The sequence below is a fragment of the Syngnathus leptorhynchus genome, chromosome 14 (assembly GCF_054491065.1).
Source record: "Syngnathus leptorhynchus isolate UIUO chromosome 14, UIUO_Slep, whole genome shotgun sequence".
NCBI classification, from domain to species: Eukaryota; Metazoa; Chordata; class Actinopteri; order Syngnathiformes; family Syngnathidae; genus Syngnathus; species Syngnathus leptorhynchus.
This window is the reverse complement of record NC_141208.1, coordinates 6,408,015-6,434,980: the sequence shown is the minus strand read 5'-3', so window position 1 is coordinate 6,434,980 and position 26,966 is coordinate 6,408,015. Positions and strand designations below refer to the sequence as shown.

The window sequence follows — 26,966 nt, the reverse complement described above, 5'->3', positions numbered from 1 at the left end:
TAAACATAAAACTTCACAATTACACATTGGATACTAAAAAGCTGAACTTTTTAAATCTGTTAGCTTAATGCTATGTAGCATCTATTTGTTTTGCGTTTTAAAATTTGTGATATATTCTTTATCCTGTGTGAAGAATGACTAGTATTAATGAAACACTGATGAGCTGAGAGGAGTTGTTACATCTCAATGAAATTAAATGAGTCTCAAATTTTTATTTGACTTGTTGTACTGCCTGGTTCGATATCTTCTTTTCCCTTTGGAGCCACACTAAATTCCGGACTTTGTGAAGATTCTCACAGGACACAAAAAATTGTTGAATAACGGAAACCAAGACAGGAACATGGAAAACGACATCTCAGCTCTTCTCACGCAGCTGTTTTTGTTATGTTTGCCACCATCACCTCGAACTGCTAATTCGCCAGCTTTAGCCAACGACTTTTGAAAACACGTGTTGCCTTCAGGTCGGGTGAGCGATGGTGCAGTATGTGAGGACACGGAGTACCGGTGTGAACTTGCTTCCGGGCGCCTCAGATTAGACTCATTATGGCTTTGGAACTATTGATGTGTTTTTGTGGCTTGCAAGCAAACAAATGACTCATGAGCACACGCCAACCCTGTTGCGAGCACCTTTGTTTTTGCTTCAAAGGGGATGAGGGTGAGGAGGGTGTCAGGCTTAAACCAAATGTCGTGTTGGTACGCCTCTGGTCACACAAAGATCTTGATTGTGATAAAAGTAGGAATAAAACATTTACTGCACATAAACCAATGTAGATCAGACATTGCTTTTTTGATTTATGGTTCAATTTTCTTTTTAGAAATGACCTCATGAAATAGGCCTGGACAAAAAAATGGCGGTACCTTTGACTTTGTTGCATCATTTTTATCCAGGACTGTCTACTTGTGTTGCTCCACCAATTATCCTTTGCTTTGAAAACTGTGATTATGGATGGCAACTGATTTGCATTGTTTGTTAGCATTAAACTAAGAAGATTAGAAATTTGTGAATAGCTTCACTCACATCTCAAGTTACCACTGTCATTGAAAATTCAGAGCTAGCCAACTTCACAGCAACACTAGTCTGTATCATGTGTGTTAGCATCCATCTTGATTTGTTTTGACAATTTTTTATTGTCACCTGGATACGGTGTTGTTAGTAACCTTTTATCTGCTTCCATGGTCAACAATGCGTACTTCCTTCTTGAGGTCCTTTAGTGCCATGAGCTAATCAAAGAGCTTTTCTTAGACCTATGTGTGGGACAGGAGGACATAGAGTTGAAAAAAAGTTTGGGAACGGCCTTTTCAGGAAGCCTCAACATCCGACGTTTGCGTGTTCTCAGTGGGAAATTCGTGGAATTTGACACGCACAACCAGGAAGACAATGAGCAGATGTGCGTCTCCAGAGATTGCACAGCTCCAGAGACTTCAGTTATAAAAATAATGATATGACTACTAATAATACTTGCACATAGGACAGTAACTCTTACATTTTGCCCATCTTCATAATTTTTCATTCATTATTTTTACCAATCATTTTTCTATGTAAACAGGACGTCTTCACGGCAACCGTGTGCGACGAAATAAAGAAACTTTCAAAACCTTTTCATCCTAAATATGTCGAAAGGGAGTCTTTACGGAAAAGATTAAAATCATTTTTATAAGAATTTCTACAGAAACAATAGAGTTCTTGGAGTTCATAGTAACAACAATAGTGATAGTGGTAGGAGTAGCAGCGGTAAAAAAAAAAAAAAAGCTAAATTCAGATGAGAAGTCGATTTTCAAATGAGCTTCTCGATGCGTCGAAGTGTCAATCTCAGTTTTGAATCCAATAAACTCCAGTCCGTGTTTCCCCAGGACCCCATCTGCCTCCCTTGGCAGCGTTTGTTTACTGCCTGGGAGAAGAAGAGAGAGAAAAAAAGACAGTCAACACACATAGCCCGGGTGACAGAGCAACTACCTTTTTCTGTCCATACAATAAGAACAAACGAGATTTGAAAAAGCTCCAAAATAGAAGACAAGTACGACTTTGCTCTGGTTTGTAGCGCGTCTGCCATTTTTACACGAGCAACGCGACTGGATGGTGTGACGTTCACGTGAAAAGCAAAAAAAAAAACAAAAAACGTGGAGTTCACTTGTTGTCTCGCGGAGCTGCAGACATTTTCGGAAATCTCAGCATTGGAGCTCGCGTCGGAGTTCGCAGTTGAAACAACGCACAAGGAGGATAACTTTTTGCCATGCTTTGGCCCACGCTTGACACGCATTCGTGGGACGAGTTGTTTTTCCGAAATTCACGCAAACGTTGCATCACGCGGGCTTTCAGCGACCTGGACTCACAGCGGCGGAACAAAACGGAATTAAACAAAATATCAAATTGCCGTGTAAATAGTTCACGTTTGTGTGAACGTATCAACCCATTTGTGTAGATGACTCTGGGTGACTCTGGGTAAGGCAAACTTTTACGTGTGTGGTCTGCTTGTCTGTCTGGGCTTCGCTGCTTTTGGCAGTGAACTCGTTAGCGCCAGGTTGCTAAGTTAGCTGCCAGGTAAAGCTGCTTTTGGGCTCACTTAGTCGGGGGACTTCGAGCCACAAACCCGCGAAGAAGCCAGACGTGGCTGGCTGTCTTAGCATTAGCTTTAGCCGCGTTAGCTTGAGTGCAGAGTGAACACGTTGGACTCGTTCCTCCGCCCATCTTCCGGGATAATTTTTGTTTACTTGCTGGCTCACGCTGCAAAAGCAAAACAATTTCCTGAAGAAGAATTACATCCCCCGAATAACCATTTCGTCCTCCCCCCACGCCCCCTTCTTCTCGTGTCTCCCATTCCCGCGCCACAAGGATTACTCGGGAGTTTTTGGAGGGCCTGTGGCAGATTGTCGGATGGTGCTCGAGTCCGAATCAGTTATGTGGCTCCGGACTTTGGCTCTTGTTTTGGCTGCAGCCTGCTTCGTGACCACCACCGCGGAAAGTAAGTAGCCTTTTAATTTTCATCATATATATATATATATATATATATATATATATATATATATATATATATATATATATATATATATATATATATATATATATATATATATATATAATTTGCTTGAAAACGTATAGGTGGGAGACATCTGAAACATGCAGACTAGTTAATTTCAAAGTTTTTCCCACCATTAATTGTGACTTATAACTACCCAATTGCACTACTAACGCCAAATGAAGTTCAAATGTTTTAGTAGGCTTTTCTGGACATTTTTTTGTGGTCGCGTCTTGCAACACAACGTGTATCCTCAGCATCAGTAGGAACTCATTGGTCAAAGGCACCAGTCAGGGGAAGGTTGCAAAACAATTGCAAGGCATTCAATATAACGTGGAACGAAGACAGTCGCATAAAATATACTGCAATTGTGACATCACCAAGAACTGAATGTCTCTCCTAGATTGATGAGAAGACGCGGAGAAAACTGGTCAGGGAAGCCGCCAAGACCGATAGATTGACTAAGACTGATTAATGCTGCCAAGGCTGCTGCAACAATGTACACATTTTAAGTTATGGGTATTTATGCATACATAATATTTACATTTTTGAGTTTCGCCTTTTGAATATTTCAGTTTGTTTTTTAATTGCGTTGTCCTGGTTGTCGGTCACATGAACATTTCTAATGGTTTATCTTTTATGGTTTGTCTCATTCACAAAAAAAACTTTCATTTTGGGTAAGGGTGTGCAGACTTTTACTGTTTTTCACTGTTTCTAGACGTGTATTTGGATTGAAGGAATTGAAAAAGAAAGGCACAAATGCATTAAAATGCAGCAATGCTGATGAAAGTCAGCATTCCAGTGAGAGACTGCAGAGTTGCCAGTAGACGTTTGATTGTAAGCGCTGTTGTTTTGGCCACGACGACGTATTGACGATGTTGTAAGGCACAGGCGCCTCGTGCACATGAAAAGGCACAAAGGTCGTCTACTTATCGTCTGTTTGTGTCCGTAAACAAATTGTTGTCGCCGTCGCTCCTCCCGGCTAAGAAGCCTGAGAATGCTGGAGGATAATCAGCTCTCGCTTGCTGGCCAAGTTAAACTTTTTGTTTTGTGTTTCTAACTCTCTCAGTAATGGAAGGTGACATTATAAGCTCTTTTTTTTAATGAATAAATGAACCAATGTGCTTTTGTGCAGTGATTTTCAACTGTGGCAATTTATCCAACTTCACGTAATTGGTCACAAAATTATTCAAAGCAGGTGCAAGGATGCTGGCGTCGATGTTGCCGCGTAAAAACATCTCCCCCACTTCTCGTAATTTTGTTACGAATGCGTGCGAGTAAAAATTTTTCACTGGCAAATACATTTGAAAGTATTTGCAAGCGTACTTGTAGGCTAAATGCTACAAGCAAAGTTCTTTTTTTTTTTTTTTTAGCATTTGGCTGACATTAAAATAATACTTTTGAAATTAAAGTAAGTAAACATTGTGTATTTGTATTTTTCACGTTTTCCTGTTGTCTTCGGGATTTTTTTCCCCCAAAAATCCCGCAGGGTATTGACTTTTGCCTGAGCACACCGGCCTCGTGGCTAATGCTAGGTCCTATTCTGGAGCAGAGCAATTTGAGCAGCAGCTTTGAGCAGTCCAAAAAGAGCAAACACATGTTAAATAAGCATTGACGTTTTTATTTTTGAAAATGATTCACTTTTCTCTTGGGCCACTGTCTTAAGGACATGCAGCGTACCTGGCACTACAACAAAGCCGCCTATTAATCCTCAACATCACTTCTCATCATGCACTCCACTCCAGAGCCTCGGAAAATATGATGCCATGGCAAACATGTTTGTTGTATTACATGTGTGGGTTTAAAAAAAAAACAACTCTTCCTTAGGTTTTGATTGTTGTATGGAAAGAAATGAATAAAAAAAAAAAAAAAAATCTTATCTACTATGTAAATAGGATGGAATCAGCTGTCAGTGAAATGTGGCCGGGCCTGTCGGGTACCACTGTAAATGCCAGCTTCGGTAACAAGCACCTTGTTAAATGAACACCTTGCTGACAGCATCATCAAAACCAACCCCGCCTTTATTCTCCTTGCACAATTCTCAAAGCCAGACGGCATAATTGCTATTTTGTGCAATGTGACTTTACAGACGTTTGTCTGTTGCTAGCTCAACAAAACACACATTCTGCGATCAATGCATAAGCTCAAGAGATGTATTAACGGACTGGCGGAGGAACAAAAGTATATCAAAGTACATTGTAAATAAATATATATATCGCCCCAAAGATGTGACATTGCTCAGGTTCTGTCGTTGGAAAGCAGCAAGTAAATGAAGGGGTGAAGCGAAGCATCGGCCGCAGTTCTTTCCAAGATCGCCGAAGACGATTACATCACATGTTTTTGTAACAATCGCGCTGAATTGTACAGAAAGCACAAAGAACAGTGAAACCTTGAAAAAGGAAGTGTTGCAATCGCACCACTGTTTGTGTTCCCGCGTTATTGGGGGCCTCTCAGACCCTTACCCCCATGCACAGTACCAGCCTAACAACGCGTTACCCCCGACAACCCCCCCCCCCTTTTGGGATCGGAATAGCTCACTCGCAGCGTGGCCGTCCAACGTGTTCCGAATTGAGTCTGTTCAAACTTAGCTTCGTCTTGTGACCTGCTAATGGCTCATTGATGATTCTCGGCAGCACCAACAAGGCCTTGTTTTTTTTTTTCTTCCAATCTCGGCCCGTCGTCTTAGCAACCTTATGTGAGCACACCTCGTAGTGCAGGAAAAATGTCCTGAAAGTTTAAAAATTAAGGCTGTCACTAACAAATACTTTTAAATCAATCGCCGTGTCGATTATTTTATCCGATATTCTGCTGAGTAGAGAAAAAAGTTTAACTCGGCTGCAATAACATTTTTGTGTGAAAGATTTGAGGTGGCTTTTGTAAACAGTCCACTTTGGTTGACATCAGTCCGATGATCATAATGTTACTTTTTTGTCCAATAATTATAAATGAAAAATAAATTAAATAAGTCATTAGTGCTTTTATAATTTTTCTTGTGAGTCCGCCTGTAGTATGGGCCGCATTTGTAAATAAGAACTTGTTGTTGTTTGCCTGGGTAAATAAAGGTTAAATAAAAAAAATAAAAGTATTAGAAAAAAATTAATCCAATTTCAGGGAATTACAGTAACATCTGTACGCTTGCATCAAAATGATCGACTCAATCGTTAACCACATATCGCATTGTGTCATTAACGGGCGAGTGGTTTTGTACTTTATTTGAGTTTTATTGTACGACGGTTAATCTTTCACACTTGTATGACAGCTCAAATGGATTTGTCACTTGCTCGTAGAAGAGTTCTCTGTTTGTTTTGCTCAAGGCGGGTCACGTTGCCACAACCTGTGATGCGGCCATTTTGTGCCTTTGCCGCACGTCCTTTGAGATTTATGAGCCCTGGCAAAAGTCGCGGCTAAATGTTCGCACATGGACGAGCTCCGTCTTCCTCCAAAATTCCCAACTTGCACATCGGAGCTGCCGCGTTGCCGTTTCCAGCGGGCTTAGCTATCAATGGCTGAGCTCGGCTATTGCTAAAAATATGGTGGCGGCTGAAAGTGAACGCTGATAGGAGCTACGACGACTCACTGGCCTCGTGCGCGGGGTCACTCGGTGCGTTCTTTACGAGCGGCGGCGCCCCCTCCTATTGTACATTTGTCCATTCACTCCACAAAAACGAAAGCTGAGCTCTTTGTGGCTCTTAAACTCCTGTTGCTCTCACTTTGCTGTTTTCAGATTTTCTTTTCCCTCCCTTCTAGTTCCCCCAGTTTCACATAGTTGTTGCTTCTTATTTGCGGATGCGTTGGAAGGAAAAGTTTTTTTTTTTTTTAAGAAGTAGCTAGGTCAGTAACTGAGGCGATTCCAACTTGTGGCAGCCTTTTTTTTTTGTTTTTGTACCCAATTTATTTTGTCGATAACATTCATCCATATCCCTTCTTGTTTACACCCAACAAACTTACGCAAGAGATGTCAAAGGAGGTTCTGGGCCATAAAGAGGCGCATGCCTTTCGCCACCTTACAGCTGACCGGGCGACCTCTGTGCACCCGGCTCACTGGTGGCTGCCTCGGTAAATAAATACAGAGCCGCGTAGCTCACACTCGTGAACTATTAGCTGACCCCAGAATGCCCCAAGTTGCACTTGCACAGCCGATAGCAAATGAAGAAGAAGAAGAAGCGGGATGGACAAGGTCTTATCCACTATTGGAAAGATTGTGTGTGTTTGTGTGTTGAGCAGGCGGGCGTAGCGCGTTTACTCTCACCAGGCGGATCGGCCTTTGCTGCTTTCTGAGCCTTATGTAAGCTCTTTATCGGCCCATCTACAAGTCTGCCACCGCAGGACTCCATGTTGTCTTCAGCTAGCCCCGCATGACGTGTTGTTGGAGCTTCCAGCTGGACGCTGTAGAGAAAGTTAATTCTTATTCATTTCTGGAACAGTTAAAGGAAGCCACAGTACACAGCCCACTGATGGTTTCGAGGATATCAAAGAATTAATCAAATACTACATGAGCCATTTTTGTTTTTTTTTGTTTATCTTTATTTAATAGGGCAGTAAAACTAATTTTGCTATTTTCTCCTTTCCCATATTTCCAGTCTGTCCAAGCAAGGATATCCGTAACAGTGTGACCAACTTCAACTTGCTGGCCAACTGCACAGTGATCGAAGGCCACCTCAAGATCATCCTCATGTTTGGGAGCAAGCCCGAGGACTTCAGGGGCCTGTCGTTCCCCAAGCTGACGGTGGTGACCGACTACCTGCTGCTGTTTCGCGTTTACGGCCTGGAGAGCCTCACCGACTTGTTCCCCAACCTGACGGTGATCCGCGGCAACAACCTGTTTTTCAACTACGCCCTGGTGGTCTTTGAGATGCTGCACCTGCGTGAGCTGGGCCTGCACAGCCTGATGAACATCACGCGGGGAGCCGTCAGGATCGAGAAGAACCCGGACCTCTGCTACCTCTCCACGCTGGACTGGTCCAAGATCCTGGACTCGGTGGAGGACAACTACATCGTGGCCAACAAGAACGACAGGGAGTGCGGGGACGTGTGCCCTGGGGCCTCCGTGGGAAAGACTACCTGCCAAACCACCACCATCAACGGACATTTCAGCGACCGATGCTGGACGCAGAAGCACTGCCAGAGAAGTAAGTTCTTCTTGACCCTCGCACAACTCAAACACAACCTATCCTTTAAAGACGCGCAACAAGTCATAAAGACATACTATGCTCTCATAGCCTTGATGCTTCGGCTACATGCTAAGTTTGCATCCTTGTGGTGCAGTAATATTGCAATACAATTTAGCAGGAGAAAGAATAGTCTTCACAAAGCAGGGAGCACAAACAGAGGTGGAACACGCACGCACACATTTTCGAGAGGTGTTCAAGAGCAGGCCGCCGTGTTGCATAAGGGTGCAAGCACCCTCGTGCAAGATTCTTCTGAGTACTTGAACCGCTCGGTACCGCGAGAGCGGCAATGCACTTTTACTGGCACGGTGCAAACCAAACTTGTCTATCTCGTGTGAGCGTCTCCCGAAAAAACAAGAGCACGAGAGTCTACAAACCTGCTGGCTGAGAGGAGCCGTAAATTGTTGTTTTGGAGCACCCTAATCCCCTTCTGGAGTCATTTGGAATAATTGCATCGCCCGTCTGCGACGTTAATCCTTGGCCATATCTGCGACATCATTGTGTACTTTTCAACTCACCATTTTGACTTGACATTGTCCCCACCTCTGAGATCGACAGCCACAAGCAGTACACTTGTGACCCACATCTGCAAAGTTGCTGATCCAATTATTCCCGACCCGCTTTTGTCGCTCAGCAGTTGTTCAGCAAAGCAGAAGCCAGCTGCTGCCCATTCACGGTTAGAAAGCAGCGGCAGTGTAAATTGTCCCCCCCTCCCTAAATTGACAGGTTGGAGAGTGGATGAAATTTGATTGATTTTCTTTGGTTCACTAAACAAACCTGCATGGAGATTATCCGCCAAATAGCATCAAGGGTTTATTCCAGCAACAATTGGTTCAGACCAGATGTTGAACCACATGCACCGATTTCCCCGGGTCACATGCTCGTCAACCACACAGTGTCACACTTTCTATGGGGAAGACTGTCAAGATATCTTTCCACAAAAACCTCCCACTTCCACAGGCTCCTTTCCAAATCGTATGATTTTCGAGCCATGTCTATAAAACACATTTGCTTGTTCTCAATGTGACTGCTTAGTCGACAACGAGGAGATTAGGCAGCTGTCGTAAGAGTCACTGGGTTACACTCGCAAAACAAAACAACTTGACTCCAGATCCCCTGCGGCTTGACTTGGCTTAGCGCCCGTGTTTGAAACCTCTTGTCCCCCTTCCTCACGCTGTCTGTCCCCATGGCAGAGTAATTTTAGCTGCAAGCGGGGCGACCGCAACGGATTGCCCCGCTTCCCTTTGGCACATCCTTTTGGGCAAAGTGGCAAAGCCGCCGGCTTGCAGGTGACTGCGGTTAGTCGCGCTGATTCGATTTGGCCGTACGCGCCTGCCGGAACACGTGCTGTGTCACGTCCACGCTGGCTAATGATGAGCAACGGTCTTGTTGACTCTACTTGTGATCCCCGCGAGTCACAACTCTGATTGAGTTTGATTACAACCTACTCGGTCATATTGAAGGCAACCCGCGAGGTTTATTTGGACTGTGTCAGTTAGTAACCTCTCAGTTTAGACAGACTAATACATTTCTTCCTTCATTCAATATCGCAATCTATTTTTTGGAGTTATGAATCCCTGATGGACTTTGGTAGTGTAATAACTTTCTGGTAACAACTTACACTGCAGCAAAATACTCTGGTTATGAGTAATATCTGGCTCGTTGGTTACTCCACTCACCACTTCCGGGGTTTCCTAGCAATGTGTCCTGTCCTCTTATTTGCTCTGCTAATCTTTGCAATCTCTTGTTTGCGAGGAAAATTATTGCCCATTTCCGCTCTCTGTGTTTTATTTTTATGACTATTAAAACCCATTTTAATTACCCTCCTTAGGTTGGAGTCCATACATATTGCATAATTAATGATTTTCTCCTGATTGGTTAATACCTTGGGGGCAAAGAAAACGAGGCGAAGAAGTTCGTCATGTACGGCGGACACAAGTTTTCCGGGTTCCGAGTGTGTGTGTGTGTGTGTGTGTGTGTGTGTAAGATGAGCTGTAGAAATCGCACATGGACATAACTTAGGCGTGTGTGTGTGTGTGGGGGGGGGGGGTGTATTGTTTGCTGCTGTTGCTAGGAGACAGAGGAAGAGTAACAGTGCAGTGTGACTGCACATGAAGCCATCCATCACTAGCCGGAGGAAGGAATCGCAAAGTTAGCGGTCAAGACGGACGAGGGCACTTCACGAGCCCGCTGAACTCTGGCCCCCTGCTCCCACGTGGGCGGGGCTACTATTGCCATCCTCACTGGCGCCACAGCTCTTTCCCCACTTCTGATGAGTGTGCTCATCCTGATCGTTTTCCGTCTTTGTTGGGCCATTTCAACCGTTGGGTTATGAATGGATGCGGAACCGGACACTTTTTGTAAATGAAAAGATAGAAGCTGCTTTGGGAGTTTTTCAACTTTCTGATGCTTAATCAATATGGGATGTAAGGGACTTGGTGACCTGAAGAAACAAAGACGGCGTTTGTCTCTTTCACACTGCCCGACCTCAAAGTGCCAGACCCGTTTATTTCTCAATACTTGTATCAACTTTGACAAACAACAAAACATGACGCACTTGGTGGCTAATTTCAAGTACAGCCACCCACCGCTGGAGGGCATGATAATTAAGTAAGAATGATGTGTTCTTTTGTTCCCTCATCGCTAAATTAAAATCAAGTGTAAGTGTACCCGTGTGTGTGTGTGCTGAGTAAGATAAAAGCAAAGCCACTGAACTGAATCGGTACATTTGAGAGTCTTGAAGTTGTTGCAGAAAGTTCTTGGTCTCACTCTCTTAAGTGTGCGGCAGATGATTCTGATAGCGAACCCCCGCCCCCCCCACAGACACACACACACGCTGACTTCATTACTGTGGCACTTGCCAGAAGCTGCACCCTGCGAACTCTTTGCCGAACAGCTACTGGAGCCAGCCCCGTGGAATCCCAGACATTTCAGGCATCCAGCACAAGCCGGACAGACAGGCGTTTTTCATCACCCGCTGTGCACTGGCCACAGCCTTCCGATTTGTGTGGAAGTTTGACTCTTGAACTCTAGATTGAGTTGTGTGGTTGGATTTAATAGATGCAAGACAACTGACTTTTGCAGTCCCTGCAAATCCAGTTTTGCCCATTTATAGACTTTTGGTGTATCCACCATGTAATACAATTTATTAAAAAAGCTCTTAGTGTCCCTGTAGTTTTTAAAAAATATATTTGTATGTACCCGAGGACTGTCCAAGTCAACATTTAGCGTCCAAATTACTTGCTCTTCCGATTGACAACGAGGCCCGGAAAGGCAGTGAAGACACACGGGGCATCTCGTGCGTCATTTGCCTGTCAAGCAGGGGCCCTAATTACCCGTCACTATTGCTCCGCATGTGTGTTTATCATTTCTATTCCAGTCTCGGATAAACTGGATATCCTGCTTTCAGGTGGCGTTGACGGTGGCGAGGGGGCGTTCATAACAAAAAAAATCCGTTCCTCCTCCACCCCCTCACCCCCGTGTTGTTTTTCTGTTCTCCATCAGTGGAGAGCGGAGCTCACTAATGAAATTGTTTACCTGTTGTCACCCCCGTGAGCTCAGCCAAAGCCCGCCGCCTCTGCTGCTAAATCAAAACACGTCACGAGCGAGGCCTAGCAGGAAGGACGAAACAAATGCACTCTGCTCATTAGCATTAGTCACGATTTTTCTCTTTGTTTTGTTTTTTCCTGAACTCACTAAACTCAATCAGCCAAACACATTCTTGGCATGTTTGTTCAGCCTTGTGGATGATTTGAGTTGTTTTTAAATCGTTAAAAGGTCTCACAAGTGGCTATTTAGAATCTTTCCTCACCTTTCAAGATAAGTTCAATTTCAAAATTGTCAAAATTGCTCGAGAGCATGGTGCCATTTGTTTTCCCACGAATCGGTGGTCAGTAACAAACTGTTAATAAAACCTCAAAAAGGCAAAGCAAAGAACATGAAATATAGTCAAAATATGCTACGGATTTCAGAATAAATATTCCGAATTGCAAAGTGAGATTCAGCTGCACAGTGATGATATTTTATTTTTTATTTTATTTTTCTAGGCTTGAATAATGGTTCATTTTAGCTGCAGGGTGAAGGTGAGTGAAGTAGTCGTACGATAAATGTCACTTGTGTTTATTATGCGAGATGTTTGCGGTTCACAGTTCAGACGTCAGCTGTTGTGTTAGAAACCTTGATAGTTCAGTTTCCACAAAATTATCTGCTACTCATGTTGCCTTCCTCCTCAGAAAGTCAGCGTTTATATTTGTCCGTACTTGGATTTGTCTCCTCTGGGCTTTTGGAGGGGGGGGGGGGGAAGAAGAAGAAACTAAATACTGGCCCTTGTCATTGCAGTGGAATTTTAATTACCATCCAGCACACCGCCGCTCACACCGTTTTGCATTTTCTGCCCTTTCGATATGAACTTAAAGCATGAGGCCTGAATAAGTGGTTGTTTCATGCCAAATTGAAAGGATGCCATGGAATGATTTAATGGATGATGGCGGCGGTGCCTCTGCCTCGGAGAAAAGCTCTTCAGTATGTAGGCAGTCTTTAATAAGTAATGTTTTATTTGCTTTACAATACAGTACAAGTAAAATGAGTTGCGCGCTTGGTCACACAATCAAGGTAGTCTAGATACAATTGTAATTTGTGAGCGAGCTCATAAACCAATGTCAATCAAAGTAATTTCTTTTATACTAATATCATTCATCCTTGGGCTAAGTAGCTAGCTAGCTAGCTAGCTATACAAACAAACAACAGGCATCTTTGGTTTATGAAATAGTCTTGACGTAGTAACCTAATTTTCTACGTCAATATCAGAACATGCCGCAGTCTATCATTATCTTACGCTAACAAGATAATCCCTTTGTAAATTTTTGCATAAACAAAACTCTTGTAGGTTGTAAATGTAAGATAAAACCATAAGCGTGGCACTAACGTAGCGTTAGCTTTTTTGCGTTAACTTGTCTCAGCCATCACGTTTTGAATCCCAGGTGGTGTGTTTTTCCCTGTTTTTATTGTCATGTTTGTGCTCCTCAACGCCCACTCAATGTGACTACACATTTCAAACAAAATGCAAGTAGACTGCCGCTGTTTATTTATTTTTACATTCATCCAAACCAATCGTTGACTGGTTCATTAAACATTAAACCACATTTATTGATTGTCTCTCTCCAAAGTCAATGACGCTGGTCTCCGGCTTGTTACGTTTTTAAGCAGCTCCACTGGCTGCCGAATTTGTGCCTCCACATCGGAGCACCCCTTTATCGTATTCTTTCATTTTGAAGGCTTTTAACGCTCTTGAGATGTGGGCAAAGTGGAATTTGTGTGGGAGCGGGTAAAAAAGTATCTTTTAAATACATTTTTCGATAGTCTCTAGTGCAGATTTTGAGCTCGTCTGTAATGGTTCCCCTGTGATGAATCGGAGCGTGCACGGTACATAATTTTTTTCGGACACAGAAACCCAGTGTAATTCTTTCCAAATGTTACATTCCAACAGGTCTTTCCCGAAAAGGATAAGCAGCAGTCAAGCCGATTAACTAATTTGGTCTTACTTACAAGCCGGCGTAAGCATCAGACACCTTAATTAAGTTTACAAATCGGCTAAGAGGTGGTGGACTCAGCACTCGAGACGTTGACGACTTCAAATTCCGACCCGTGAGAATTTCTAGAATGTGCCTCCGAACTATAGAGCCAAAGATTTATGCTGCAGGGCCTTCTTGTAGTGGTACTTTCCGTCTGAGATTTTTTTTTTCTTTTCAAAGTTCGTAAGCATGTGAAGCAACTTAAGTGTGTTTCAGTCTGTATAACATTTTTTTTAGAAAACCTTTCTCTCTCTTGCGCTCATGCTGAACAGCTGCCATCAGAGAGGGTCCGAAAGGGTTAAAACTGGGGGCCTGTCTTCCTCGGAGCTGGGGAGAGGCTGTTTGAATGGCTAGCCTCCGCAGCTAGCCAACACATTGGCTAAGGCCGAGGGTGGATCTTCTGTGGCCGCGACACTCCGGCATGGAACTCTGCTGCGGGATCGGGAGTCAGCATCCTACCACGGTGATCTGTTCACCGTGTTTGCGTCAAAGTTGAAGGACAGCTTTAGAGACAAACTTTAGGTGCTATCTTTCGGATCTCAAGCATCCTGGGCTTTTTTGTTAAGTCATTGAAGGTGGTTGAACCACTTAGGTAAGACGCAGCGGTTATAACATTTTCCCCATGCACGGTGCCCCCCAGCCCCTCCTCACATTCCCCCTCTCACTGCCATTCTCATGTTGCTGAAGCACACACATGCTTCCTTCAGAGGTGGCAGAAGGACATGGGGAAGGGCTCAGTGTCAATGTTAAATAGCAAGTTACAACAGAGGTCCCCAACTTTTTTTTAGACTCCAAACCAGATACAAGCATGAAAATCATTACAACTTTTTCGAAATGAACTGCAAAAACCCACGCAAACTTTGTACAATAAAAGCCGCAGCCGAGAAACCAACCCCAAACCTCAGAACTGTGAGAACCACTCAGGTGACCTCTATTAAACACAATTTAACCTTTGCATCGGTTATTATAAACCAGGGATGAGAATTTTCTGCGGATCCACGGATTTCCGTGTTTTTTTTTCCGTTGAAAGTATCATTTTCATTTCAACATTTTTGTAAATCTACTTTTCAGTGCTTTTTCACAGTAGCCATTCTCATCCCTGAAAAACACACAAGCCAACCCCTTCCCGCTGCTTAATCCAACTCATAAGTGGGGTCAGTGTATTTTATTTTAGGCAGATCCTGTTTACCTCAAAGAACCTTTTGCCCTTGTCAACAAAATGCACACACACACACACACGCATGCATGTGCCTCCACACATGATCTAATGTTACATAAGAGGCTTATTATTACAAACACATATGCAGACGCCTGCATAAACAGCCACCTTGTGCCTCGCTATCTGTCCTTCAAAGCATCTCCTCGCAATATCTATTTCCCTTCTGTTTCTTTGCTCGGGTAACACACGAATTGCATGTTGGTTGTCGTCGTGTGTTCTTGAGTCACCCGTCACTCATAGTTTCATGTTACAAAAGTGTCTCTCTTGCAAAAGATGTCAACCGTCGCTTGTGTTTACTTCCCGCCGACTGAAGTAGAGCCCTTCCTCATTAACGTTTGTCTGGTGTCGAGGAAATGTCGCATCACAGTACGCTGGACCGCCACCCCGGCCCCCGACTGTTTGTATACAATTACTTGTTGTTACCCGGCTGCAAGATGATCCCCTTGGTTGCTGACTGGCCCAATGAGGGATTTCACATTGGCTTGTGAGCACTTCTCTCGAGCAATAAAGCGATGTAAACCTCTTAATTCCTCCAGGGCATATGATAGTGTGTGGGGAAGGTAAGATGTGTTTGCATATCTGACTTGAAGTACTGTTTGGGGTTCAAATTATATCTCCAGTTTGCCCCCCCAAGCAAAAAAAACAAAAAACAAAAAAAAACTGAACAGCTGATGAACGGCTCATTTCTTGAAAATAATTTGCGTGTTGTAGCATTTTTTTTCCAGAATTCTCGTCTCTCAGGTCCGGCTTTATAAATCTGTTTGGTTCGTGTGATAGATGGCCTCCCTAAGAAAGGGAGATCAAATAGAAGTTGATCTTTATCCAGTGGAACATTTTTCATGAAATAAAAACAGAAACACTTAAGAGCCAGAATATATTTGCCCTTTAAGTGAACCCATGATTAAGAGACATAGCAAAGCCCACCATATGACTCGAGGCGGTATTTACATTGCGAATGCAACCCAGATGAAATCTCCTTTGATCCATCTCTCAAACAATGGCCGCTTCAGAGTAACATCTTCACCTTGTGTTTCCTCCCCGCAGTGTGCCCAGTCCATTGCAAACACCGCGCCTGCACCCGGGACCATCAGTGCTGCCACGAGCGCTGCCTGGGCAGTTGCCTGGAGCCCCAATCGGCCGAGCACTGCGTGGCCTGCCGGGGCCTCCAGCACCAAGGCGGCTGCGTGGAGCGCTGCCCCGACGGCTACTACACCTTCAAGGGCTGGCGCTGCGTCTCCTTCGCTTTCTGCCAGGAACTCAACGAAAGGTGCAGGTGGGAGAAGGAGCAAATCAAGAACCCCGACTGCCACGAGTATGTTATCCACAACGGCGCCTGCATCCCAGAGTGTCCCTCTGGCTACACCACCGTCAACTCATCCGCGTGAGTGCACCATCTCATTTTCTTAAAACTGTTTTCATCTGCTAACGGCCTTTCGCTCGCTAATAGACAGACCCCAGTCCCTGATGGAGTCATTATTTGATTGACGAAATTACATTTCATTCCACCCTGCCTTATTTGTTGAAGCAATTGATTTTTGTCTTTATTGATGTTTTAAGCAATCCGGAAAAAAGTATAGGCTGAATTCACTCTACATGTTTTCTTGCTACACAAAATTGATGGTTTCTAGCCTGCCAACGAACGTCTGCTTTGCCACAAAGTGACTCAGACATGAAGTGTTTTCCCCTTTGCTCCACTTGACTCCATTTACAGTTTTTGTCCTATTTATCTAACCGATTTTCCGCTGGATGGAGGATTTATACACACGCTGACCTCCCGACAACCTTCTTCACATCTCTCACCGACAGCCTCGCGGACCTCAACGGGGAACTCGCTTATTTTTTGGGCGTGCCCACCAGCCAACTTGAGCTCCCAACATTCCTGATCGTTCTTGACAGGCCGAAGACAAGAAAAAGCAGCGGGGTGTCGCGAGCATGTCTCGTCTCATGTTGCAAAATGACAAGAGACAGATTGACAGCTGTCGCTGTCACCATATGAGCCTTGCGGTACAATAGTTGCAGTTTTCAAAGGAAGGATATTTGAACACAAACGGTGAAGCAAAACGTGTAGACAAACAATTTGACAACATTGTGAAGCGAATGCATCAGGGAATGTTTGAGCGTTTCAGAAAGTGCTGCTGTTTTGGACCCAAATTCAAATGGTTGTTTTTAATCTCTCGAGATTGCGGTAATAATGTTAACAATTACATTTTTTTTTTTTTTTTTTTAAACCCGTTTTGTACTTGACTGTTTTGTCAATCACGTTCACGTCTTGCCGATAACGTTGACCTCAACTGAACGCTTTTCGTACTGTCGCATCTCAGCAGTTTCTCTCAGCTCAACTCTCGCCGCCGCTCAGAATAAACTCGACACTCAAAAGTGCACATATGGCACCGCGCAAAGGGAATGAGGTCAATGTGGATTGTGAGCTAAAGATGTTTTTTCTTTTCCCCCCGACGCCGGAACCCACATACTTGGCCGTGTCTTTCCCGAGGCTTTTTTTTTTTTTTAAGTGTCGCAGTGACTTCGATTGTTTGCTTAGCCGAATTAATCTGTCATTAATCTTCAAGTGGCTGCAATACTTGCTCCCCCCCCCCCCTGCCTCCATGAATAATGCGACCAATTAGCTTGACGCCCAGTCATGATATTGTCAGTAGACGCTACACTGCGAGGAATTTGGGTTGTCGTCACTATGTGTGCGTGGAGCATGGACTGCAAAGTTTCAGTTCTTCTCTGCAGCCTTGACGTTTTATTTTTTATTTTTTTGCAGTTGCCTTTGTGTTTTTGCCAAAGTAAACCGTTGTGTCATCATAAAGCCGCCCGCCCGAAATGCAGCGCCAATCACACCAATGACCCCCGAGCATCACATCCATCGCTGGTGTCTAATCCTCGCTTTAATCACAACCTTAATCACTCTAGGGAAAAATAAATACCTCTGGTGGGTCCGCTGAGTGAATCCTTTGGAGTATATATATTTTTTTCTGTGCTCATCACCACCACCACATTATGAATGATGGCATTGTGCAGATGGCTTTTCAGGCAAATCATTTAATAGAGCACACAGCTGCGCCTATCTGTTATGGCAAGAGATGTGTTATGAAAATATTGTATAAGCCGGGTTGGAGAAGCGGGTTCGCCTCGTTGGAGAGATAAAAATTGAGCTGTGTTGTGATCGTCCACTTCTATTCATTGTTTTCTTTAATTGCGGTGAAGTGACTCAAGACAGGAGGAAGGAAAGAAATAAATGTCAGTCAAGCACATTTAGCGGCGGGAACATTTATTCGCTAATGGTTTTGATATTTCTCTCAGGATGCAAAGCAGATATGAGGGCAGGATAAGGATAAAGGGCATTGTCATTGTTACCGTAGTGACCCCGGATGACTTCAGCGTTCTCTTAGCGCTGACGTTCTTCGCTGTTTGGATAAACTTTGCCACACATCCTAAATGAACAGACTTTTTGGGGGGGGGGGGGGGAGAATTTCAAGGCGAAGACAGTTCCCATTTTTTTTTCCTGCAAGTGTATCAACACGTTTTTGTTTCTTGTCCGCACAGGCTGAACTGCACTCCATGTGCTGGACTTTGCCCAAAAGTGTGCATGGGTCTGAAAACCGTGGACTCGGTCACGGCTGCGCAGGATTTGAGAGGCTGCACCATCCTCAATGGCAGCCTGGTCATTAACCTGCGCAGAGGAAGTAAGCACCCCAAAATGGCCGCACTCAAAGTCGGGTCCAGGCAACATGACAAACCGGTTTTTATTTTTTTTTGTGCCAGACAACATAGCGGCAGAGCTGGAGGCCAGCTTGGGCCAGCTGGAGGAGATCACTGGCTACCTGACGGTGCGGCGCTCCTACGCCCTGGTTTCGCTCTCCTTCTTCCGCAAGCTGCGCGTTATTCGTGGGGAGGTGACGGAAATTGGGTGAGGCGTCTTCTACCTGTAGAGAGGGATCTCAAACTTTGTTGTTTGTCATGCTTGAGTCATGCTATTCTCCCACCTTCCCTAGCAATTACTCCTTCTACGCCCTGGACAACCAGAACCTGCGACAGCTGTGGGACTGGTCCAAGCACAAACTAAGCATTGTGCAAGGACGCATGTTCTTCCACTACAACTCCAAATTGTGCATGTCCGACATCCGTAAAATGGAAGAGGTCACCGGCACCCGGGAGCGCAGGAACGACATCTCGTCCAAGAACAACGGTGACCAGGCCTCGTGTAAGTGGCGTCGCCGTGGCAACCCACCGTGAAAATATCGGTTTCAAAACATGTTCGGCAGATGGACGGCCGATCCACAACATTGCGTTTTTGATTCAATTAACTTCAAAACCTCTTTCGGCACATTAAAATGATTGAGGGTGTAAAGAGCATCTCCCGCAGAAATCTTTATCGCTGGTGAACATCTTCTGCCCCCTTTCTTCGTCTCATGATCCATATGTGTTTTTCCAGGCAAGAATTACGTGCTGAAGTTCACTCTAATTCGCACCATGAGCGATAAGATCATGGTAAAGTGGCAAGCCTTCTGGCCTCCTGACTTCAGAGACCTGCTGGGCTTCATGGTGCTCTATAAAGAGGCGTAAGTTCTTTTCCCGTTACGGTGCGACCAGAGTGTCGATTGTTTTCAAACATTTTCACGTCACACTGATCTTTTTTTCCCAGGCCTTTTCAGAACGTGACCGAGTTTGACGGTCAGGACGCGTGCGGCTCCAACAGCTGGATGATCGCAGATGTGGACCCGCCGCCGCGCGACCAGGAACACTTCGAACCGGGCCACCTCATCTTGCCCCTCAAACCCTGGACGCAGTACGCCATCATGGTCAAGACGCAGCTCTCCGCCTCCGACGAGCACCAGGTCAACGGGGCCAAGAGCGACATCATCTACGTGCGCACCGACGCCACCAGTAAGTCTACTTTGCATAGCGATTGAAGTGTTGAAATGAGGGAGGGTTAGTAAAGTGAACTTTATACACCAAGTACAATATTAGCAACGTAGGGCCTAAGTGTAACTTTGTTAGCCTGGATTATCACTTTCTACTAAGTCCTCTCCCGGGAGCCGGGAGGATTTTTACAATTTGTGATACCCTTCATCTTTACCACCTCCTGAAATAAATCCTTTCATCGTGGAAAGATGGAAAAAGGGAGGACAGGCTTGTGTGCCAATTTTTCAGTCTGCAATACATTGCATACATTATATTATTAATACCATATGAAACACTGGAATAGAGATTGTTGAATATGCCTGCGATAGCTCAGTAGCCAAGTCAAGAGCAGCCTGGCTGGTCCTCTCGTCCCGTCTGGCACCTCTCACCCCAAGGTTTCTTCGTCAGATTGTCGGTCCCGCCCCCAAGGGCAGACCCGTCATTCCGTATCAGCTTTAGCCGGTGACAAGGTGCTTTGGCTCATAAATAGTCTGCACTGGCCTTCACCCTGACAATACAGACTGCCCTCCTTCACCACGTCCTTCATGGTTGTCACCGACGGCCACGGCCCATCAATATGTGTTTCACCAGACACAAGTGGAATCTCTTAGCATATATCAGCTTGTTGGCACGAGATGCTAATCATCACTTTTGCTTCTCCTTGTCAAACAGTACAAAAAGTTGGACTTGAGGGAGTTTTTGCAAAATGTTGACACACACACAGACAGGCGCTCCTCCATAGTCCTATTGTGTTGTTGTCTTTCTGTCCACAGAACCGTCAGTCCCTCTTGACCCCATCTCATCGTCCAACTCCTCCTCCCAGATCATACTGAAGTGGAAGCCCCCCAACGACCCCAACGGCAACATCACACACTACCTCGTCTTCTGTCAGCGGCAGGCCGAAGCCAGTGAACTCTACAAGTTTGACTACTGTCAGAAGGGTGAGGCGTTTCTCTGTCGTTATTGAGAGACCCGGAGAATGTATTAATAGTATTCCTATTTATTTCAAAGAGCAAAGATATTTGAGTTAAGAGCGTGGTGACGGTACAAATAAAAGCTATCCAGAGTAGATGATGCTAAATATAGTGTTAGAATACATTGTATGATAATAAAAGATTGCCTTAAGGTGCAAGTTAAGATTGAAGTTAGTGACTTGTCCAGTTTGCCTTTTTGTGACAGCATTCTTTCATCTCCCCAGGAATGAAGCTGCCCTCACGGGCACCCACTCAGGTGGACGGCAACGAGGAGCAAAAGTGGAACCAGACGGAGGAGCAGGGCGTCGGCACGGGATGCTGCACCTGCCCCAAGACCGACAAAGAGCTGAAGAAGGAGAAAGAGGACCTGGAGTACCGGAAGACCTTTGAGAACTACCTCCACAACGAAGTTTTTGAGATGAAGTAAGACTCCCCCACATTAAGATTTAAAAGGGCCGTCAATCTCAAACACTTATTGGGCAAAGATAAAAAAAAAAAATCTATTTTCACATTTCAGACGGGCAAGACAACGGCGCTCTGCGATGGGCGTGGCCAACCAAACGCGCCTGTTCCCCACCACCGCTTCAGGCAGGCTGTCGAGCACGGCCGTCCCAGAGGACGAGGAGACATTCGAGAGCACCAAGACGGTGGTCACCGTGCCGGCCAAGGAGTCCACGGTCATCTCCAACCTGCGCCACTTCACCAGCTACCAGATCGAAATCCACGCCTGCAACCACCCAACCGACCCGGCCCGCTGCAGCATGGCGGCCTACGTCAGCGCCCGCACCATGCCTGAAGGTTATGCTCGCACACTTAACTACAAAATGAGTTGAGTTAAAGTACGTGAAGTGGTCAAATATAAATACTCAAGTGAAAAATCAAGTCATGATGTATGGTACGGTAACCGATCACAACCAAATAGTATGTCTCCTGCCACATTTATTTGTTTTACGCCCCCCCCGACAGACAAAGCCGATGACATCAAAGGCCCCATTACCTGTGAAGTGTCCGACATGACCGCGCACATCTCATGGCGGGAGCCCACCGCCCCCAACGGCATGATTATCCTATACGAGATCAACTACAAGCGCATCGGCGACAGCGAGGTGAGCAGAAGCGTCGTCTGCTGCTAACCAAAACAGCAGCCCCTGCAAGGGAAGCCAGTTTCTTCATCGGAGCCTGTCTGAATGTGTGGATGCCAGATATGAACCAAACCAAAATATTTCCATCTCTTGAGCTGGCTTCTGGCAAGATATCTGAGGGGATGACGAAATGAGACTTAGCCCTTGAATAAGGTGTTGTTGTTGTCGCACCACAGGAGCTGCACCACTGCGTGTCCAGGAGCATGTACAAAACCACGCGCGGGTGCAAGGTGCGAGTCATGCACTCCGGGAACTACACGGTGCGGATCCGAGCCACCTCTTTGGCTGGCAACGGCTCGTGGACAGAGCCCACGTACTTCTATGTTCAGGACGCAAGTAAGTCTTTGCTGCCGCTGGCGTGACGCGATCACCGGATTGTGTTCATGTCTCACGTCCGGTGTTTTGATTTTGACCAGATGATCCTCTTAACATTGCAAAGATTGTCATCGGACCCATCATCTGCGGGCTGGTGGTGTTTGTTGCGTTGGCCGGATTCGCTATGTTCAAGAAATAGTAGGCGGCCTCAGTTACTCATCTCAAAGCGCCTCTCTTATTCTATGAAGTGACGCGATTGTTTTCCTTTTAGCCAAACTCAAGGGCCCACCGGTCCCATCTGTGCCTCGTCCAACCCTGAGTACCTTAGCGCAAATGACGGTAAGCTATATTTTTTAATATTTTTTTTGATGATTAAAAAAAAAAAAAGACCATCCTTTGTTGCTAACTGCAATCGCGATTACACGCAGTGTACGAGGCGGACGAGTGGGAGGTGCCCCGCGACAAGATCAAAATCCTACGAGAGCTGGGCCAGGGCTCCTTCGGTATGGTGTACGAAGGCATAGCCAAGGACATCATCAAGGGCGAAGGCGAGACCCGCGTGGCGGTCAAGACGGTCAACGAGTCCGCCAGCCTGCGCGAGAGGATCGAGTTCCTCAACGAGGCTTCGGTTATGAAGGCCTTCAGGTGCCACCACGTGGTAAGCGTCCCGGCAACAACCACTTCAATACGCCACGTAATGAATTACTGCAATAATAGAAATATTTTGTTGTTGTTGTATTTTGAAGTTGCGTCTGCTAGGCGTGGTGTCCAAAGGTCAGCCCACCTTAGTGGTCATGGAGCTAATGGCCCACGGGGACCTCAAGAGCTACCTGCGCGCCCTACGCCCTGACGCCGAGGTAACGCTCTGTCGCACGTTCGCTCGAACCTCAGTGTGCTCGGCGATTAAATGTAAGGATGTCCTTGTCAGAACAACCCGGGCCGCCCGCCTCCCACGCTAAAGGAGATGATCCAGATGGCGGCCGAGATCGCCGACGGCATGGCGTATCTCAACGCCAAGAAGTTTGTGCATCGGGACCTCGCTGCCAGGAACTGTATGGTAGCTCAAGACTTCACTGTCAAAATAGGAGGTGCGGTATTTCAACTTCGGAAGATGTGGACACTTTTGTTCTTTCTTTTTTTTTTGGCTAATGTTTTTTTTTTTTACATGTTTAGTTTTGCATTCTTTTCCAGATTTTTTAAAAACTTTTATTTAATATCCTTGTATTTTTTTCATCTCATGTATGTTTTATTTTTGCTGTTCTTTTCCTCTGAATGAATCTTTTCAGATTTTTTTCACACTATTAATTTCTATGATTAAAATAAAATATTTTGAGTCTTATAGCTTTTGCTCAATAAGCTTTATTTTTCCTCCGTTCAGATTTCGGCATGACCCGAGACATCTACGAGACAGACTACTACCGTAAAGGAGGGAAGGGTCTGCTGCCCGTCAGGTGGATGGCGCCCGAGTCGCTCAAGGACGGGGTGTTCACCGCACATTCGGACTGCTGGTTGGTGATTGCTTGATTTTGAACTTCTTATGAGAGAAAGGTTTCTGCATCACAGCATTTATTTATTTTTTTCTGCTTTGCGCACAGGTCATTTGGGGTGGTCTTGTGGGAGATCAGCACACTGGCCGAGCAGCCTTACCAAGGTCTCTCCAACGAGCAGGTGCTCAAGTATGTCATGAACGGAGGATACCTGAACCGACCAGAGAACTGCGCAGACAGATTGTGAGTACATAATGTCAACAGTGTCAAATTGCAACTATCTCTGTTTATAAATTGTATTGAAGTGTTTTGGGATTATAGTTTGTGGTATGTATTACAGTTTAAACTGTAAATATTGGCACCTGGGAGGTGGTTTGTCAATTGATGTGCCCTTCTCATAAAAGGAATTGTAATTGCATAACATTTCCAAAAGATGGCGCCAAACCACCAAAACTAGAAAGGCTCATAAGGCAATCCGTTTGAGCTGCCATATCAACCTAAATAATACAAACTCTCAAGCATCACAACAAAACAGAATAGTAAATACAGGTCCAATTTACTGTTTCCATTCTTTTCCAGACACAGCCTGATGCAGATGTGCTGGGAGTACAACCCCAAGATGCGGCCGTCCTTCCAGGAGATCATCGAGATGATACGAGACGACCTGCACCCGTCCTACCGCGAGCGCTCCTTCTTCTACAGCGAAGACAACAAGCCGCCCGAGAGTGTCGACGACCTGGACCTGGACATGGACAACATGGAGAGCATCCCTCTAGACCCCTCGTTTTACTCACAACAGGAACTTCACCGCTTCCCCGACCGAGACAGCGGCGGAGGAAGTTACGAGGAGCACCACATCCCTTTTTCGCACATGAACGGCGGCAAGACCAACGGACGCATACTGGTTCTACCGCGCTCCAGCCCCTCCTAACCGGAACCGCTCCTTCCACAGAATCTATTTTTGTTTAGACATAAACACATCAATCAACACTCTCACCAGAGAACCCTCAATGCATACCTCAGGATTTTTACTTTTGCCACATACACACACACACTACAGCGCTTTTTGTACGTAGGACCTCCTGCATCTTACCTCTGTACATAGTTTATATAAATAGAGAGAGAAATATTCATTTTGCCAAGTTTGTGGATAAAGGATTCAACTGTGAAACAAGGCCGCTAACAAACAAAAACTTTTGGATGAAAGCGAGGGGTGGGAAGCAACATAAACGGACCTCTGAGAAGGCATCTGAAAAACCTGAGCCCCCCCCCCAGGAAAAAAAAGAAAAAGGTTGAAAATGGGTTCCCCACTCCTATGCTGAAAGGCTTGATTCTCTGTTATTGTGTGTGCGTGCGGGGGGGGGGGGGGGGAATCATCAGATGGAAAACACAGATATGGACCCCTGCCAAGCCAATGGGGGAAGTAGAGTGTCTCCCCCCCTCACAAAAAAAAAAAAAAAACAGCTGTTCCCCACTGCCACATCGAAGGTTGTTCTGAAAATAAGAGCAGGACTACAGTGGGGCCTTAAGATACGAGTGACTCAACTCATGTTTTTGTAGATATGAGTTGTTCTGTCATTTATTTTGCTTAGGCTTGAGACCAAGACATTGAGACGCAAGCTGAATGGTAGCAGTGAACAAAACTCAACACATTTCACAATTGACAGCTTGGCAAATAGTGAAAAAAAAAAAAAAAAAAAGAGGCTCGAAGTTGAGAATTTCAGGCGTGTTCAAATTCATCGCAAAATTTTCTCGGCATCATGTCAACAAACACTTCAGCAGACCGCACTCAGGCTATTAAATAGCTTACTGTGAAAGTGATCAGCTCCAAATATCTTTATGGCAGTAATTTACTGCCTTTCGCTGGTATTGGCACAGAAACCAGTAGCACAATGCTCATTAGATTTTTGTTTTGTTTTGAAGCACACTTCAGATTTTATTTAATGGCATCATTTTGTTTCTGTAAAGTGCAAAAGTAGATCGTTATCGATCGAAGGAAATAGGAGTGCGCTATTTTTGTCATTTAAAAGAAACATACCCCAATTTTTATGTGTATTTTTTGGGAGGCCGGAACAGATTTAAGGCATTTCTGTTCATTTCACTGGGGAATTATTTTATGCTGTATGAACATGGTCACAGAACAAGTTAAACTCGTATTTTAAGGTATCACTGTACATATGTGGACCCTTGCCAAGGCTTCTGAGAAACTGGAACCCCCCTGAAAAAAAAAAAAAAGCAACAACCACAAAAAAGGGTTCCCCACTCCCCTGTCGAAAGGCTTGTGAAAGCTTGTGAAAAAGAAGTGACCTTCTCGAAACTCTTGGACTCTGATGAAAGGAGCTCAAATGGTTTATGTTTTTTTATTTTATTTCCTTGCACTCTGCAGTATTCCAAACAGAAATGGCACACAGGATACAACACACAGGGACACTTTTTGTTTATTTATTTGTTTCCGTTCCACATTTACAGCTGAAGGATATTTAAATAAAAAAATTAATGACCTCCTTACGTTGACCAATAGCTGCTTTTACTTTTAAAGCGGGTGTTCAAAAAGATGTTATGTATACTGTTTTTTTGTTATTAATATACCGTGTATATTTACACAGCATATCCATGGTTGATTGATGTTTTTTTGTATATAGTTCATTTTGCAGAAAAAAATGTTTTAAATGTTCCGCTCATTGTAGTCTATTTTTTTTTTTTTAATCCAAACTTGTGAACTCATGATCAACCAACAGCACTTGGTCCTTTTTCTTTGCTTGATAGGAGAAGGGATGTTTTGTTTTGTTTTGTTGCATCATCGTTATCCCTAACGAGATCAAATAAAATGTTCATAATGTAGCAAATTGCATCCTGCCTTCAGGAGAACCTCAACCTGAGTTTGCTATCTCTTTGTTTTCCAAACAACCCAATGCAATTGTCTTTATCTAAGAACTAAACATGAGGTACACTTGCAGCACAGGCCAACTGCAGCCCAAACAAAAATGCTCGAAATATTGGAATGATTTCTAAAAGTAGCCTCAATAATAAATATGACAACAAATACGCTTTGTACAATAGCCCCACCTGCTGGACAAATGATTTCCTTTTTGTTGTATTGAAGGAAAGTACAATATTAGGAGTGTACAGTATTTTAGACGGTAAATTACATAACTAATGCTTTTAAAAT

At 44.7% G+C, this 26,966-nt stretch overlaps 1 protein-coding gene across 3 annotated transcripts; it reads left to right on the top strand.

The window, feature by feature from the left end:
• The first annotated feature begins 1,839 nt into the window (after positions 1-1,839).
• insra (insulin receptor a) lies at positions 1,840-26,671 on the top strand. 3 transcript variants are annotated; one of them, XM_085930174.1, is made up of 22 exons: positions 1,840-2,031; positions 2,831-2,960; positions 7,595-8,143; positions 16,016-16,352; positions 18,521-18,660; positions 18,740-18,884; positions 18,970-19,178; positions 19,410-19,536; positions 19,620-19,861; positions 20,653-20,820; positions 21,078-21,276; positions 21,371-21,651; positions 21,820-21,959; positions 22,172-22,331; positions 22,412-22,508; positions 22,582-22,649; positions 22,739-22,968; positions 23,057-23,167; positions 23,239-23,398; positions 23,689-23,818; positions 23,906-24,040; positions 24,377-26,671. In XM_085930174.1, the coding sequence occupies exons 2-22, from the start codon at positions 2,873-2,875 to the stop codon at positions 24,726-24,728; spliced, it is 4,068 nt and encodes a 1,355-aa protein (XP_085786300.1). In that variant the 5' UTR covers positions 1,840-2,031; positions 2,831-2,872; the 3' UTR covers positions 24,729-26,671. The 3 variants fall into 3 exon arrangements, with proteins under 3 accessions (XP_085786300.1, XP_085786299.1, XP_085786298.1); XM_085930173.1 differs by having other exon boundaries at positions 1,841-2,440; XM_085930172.1 differs by having other exon boundaries at positions 1,841-2,960.
• The last annotated feature ends 295 nt before the right edge of the window (positions 26,672-26,966 follow it).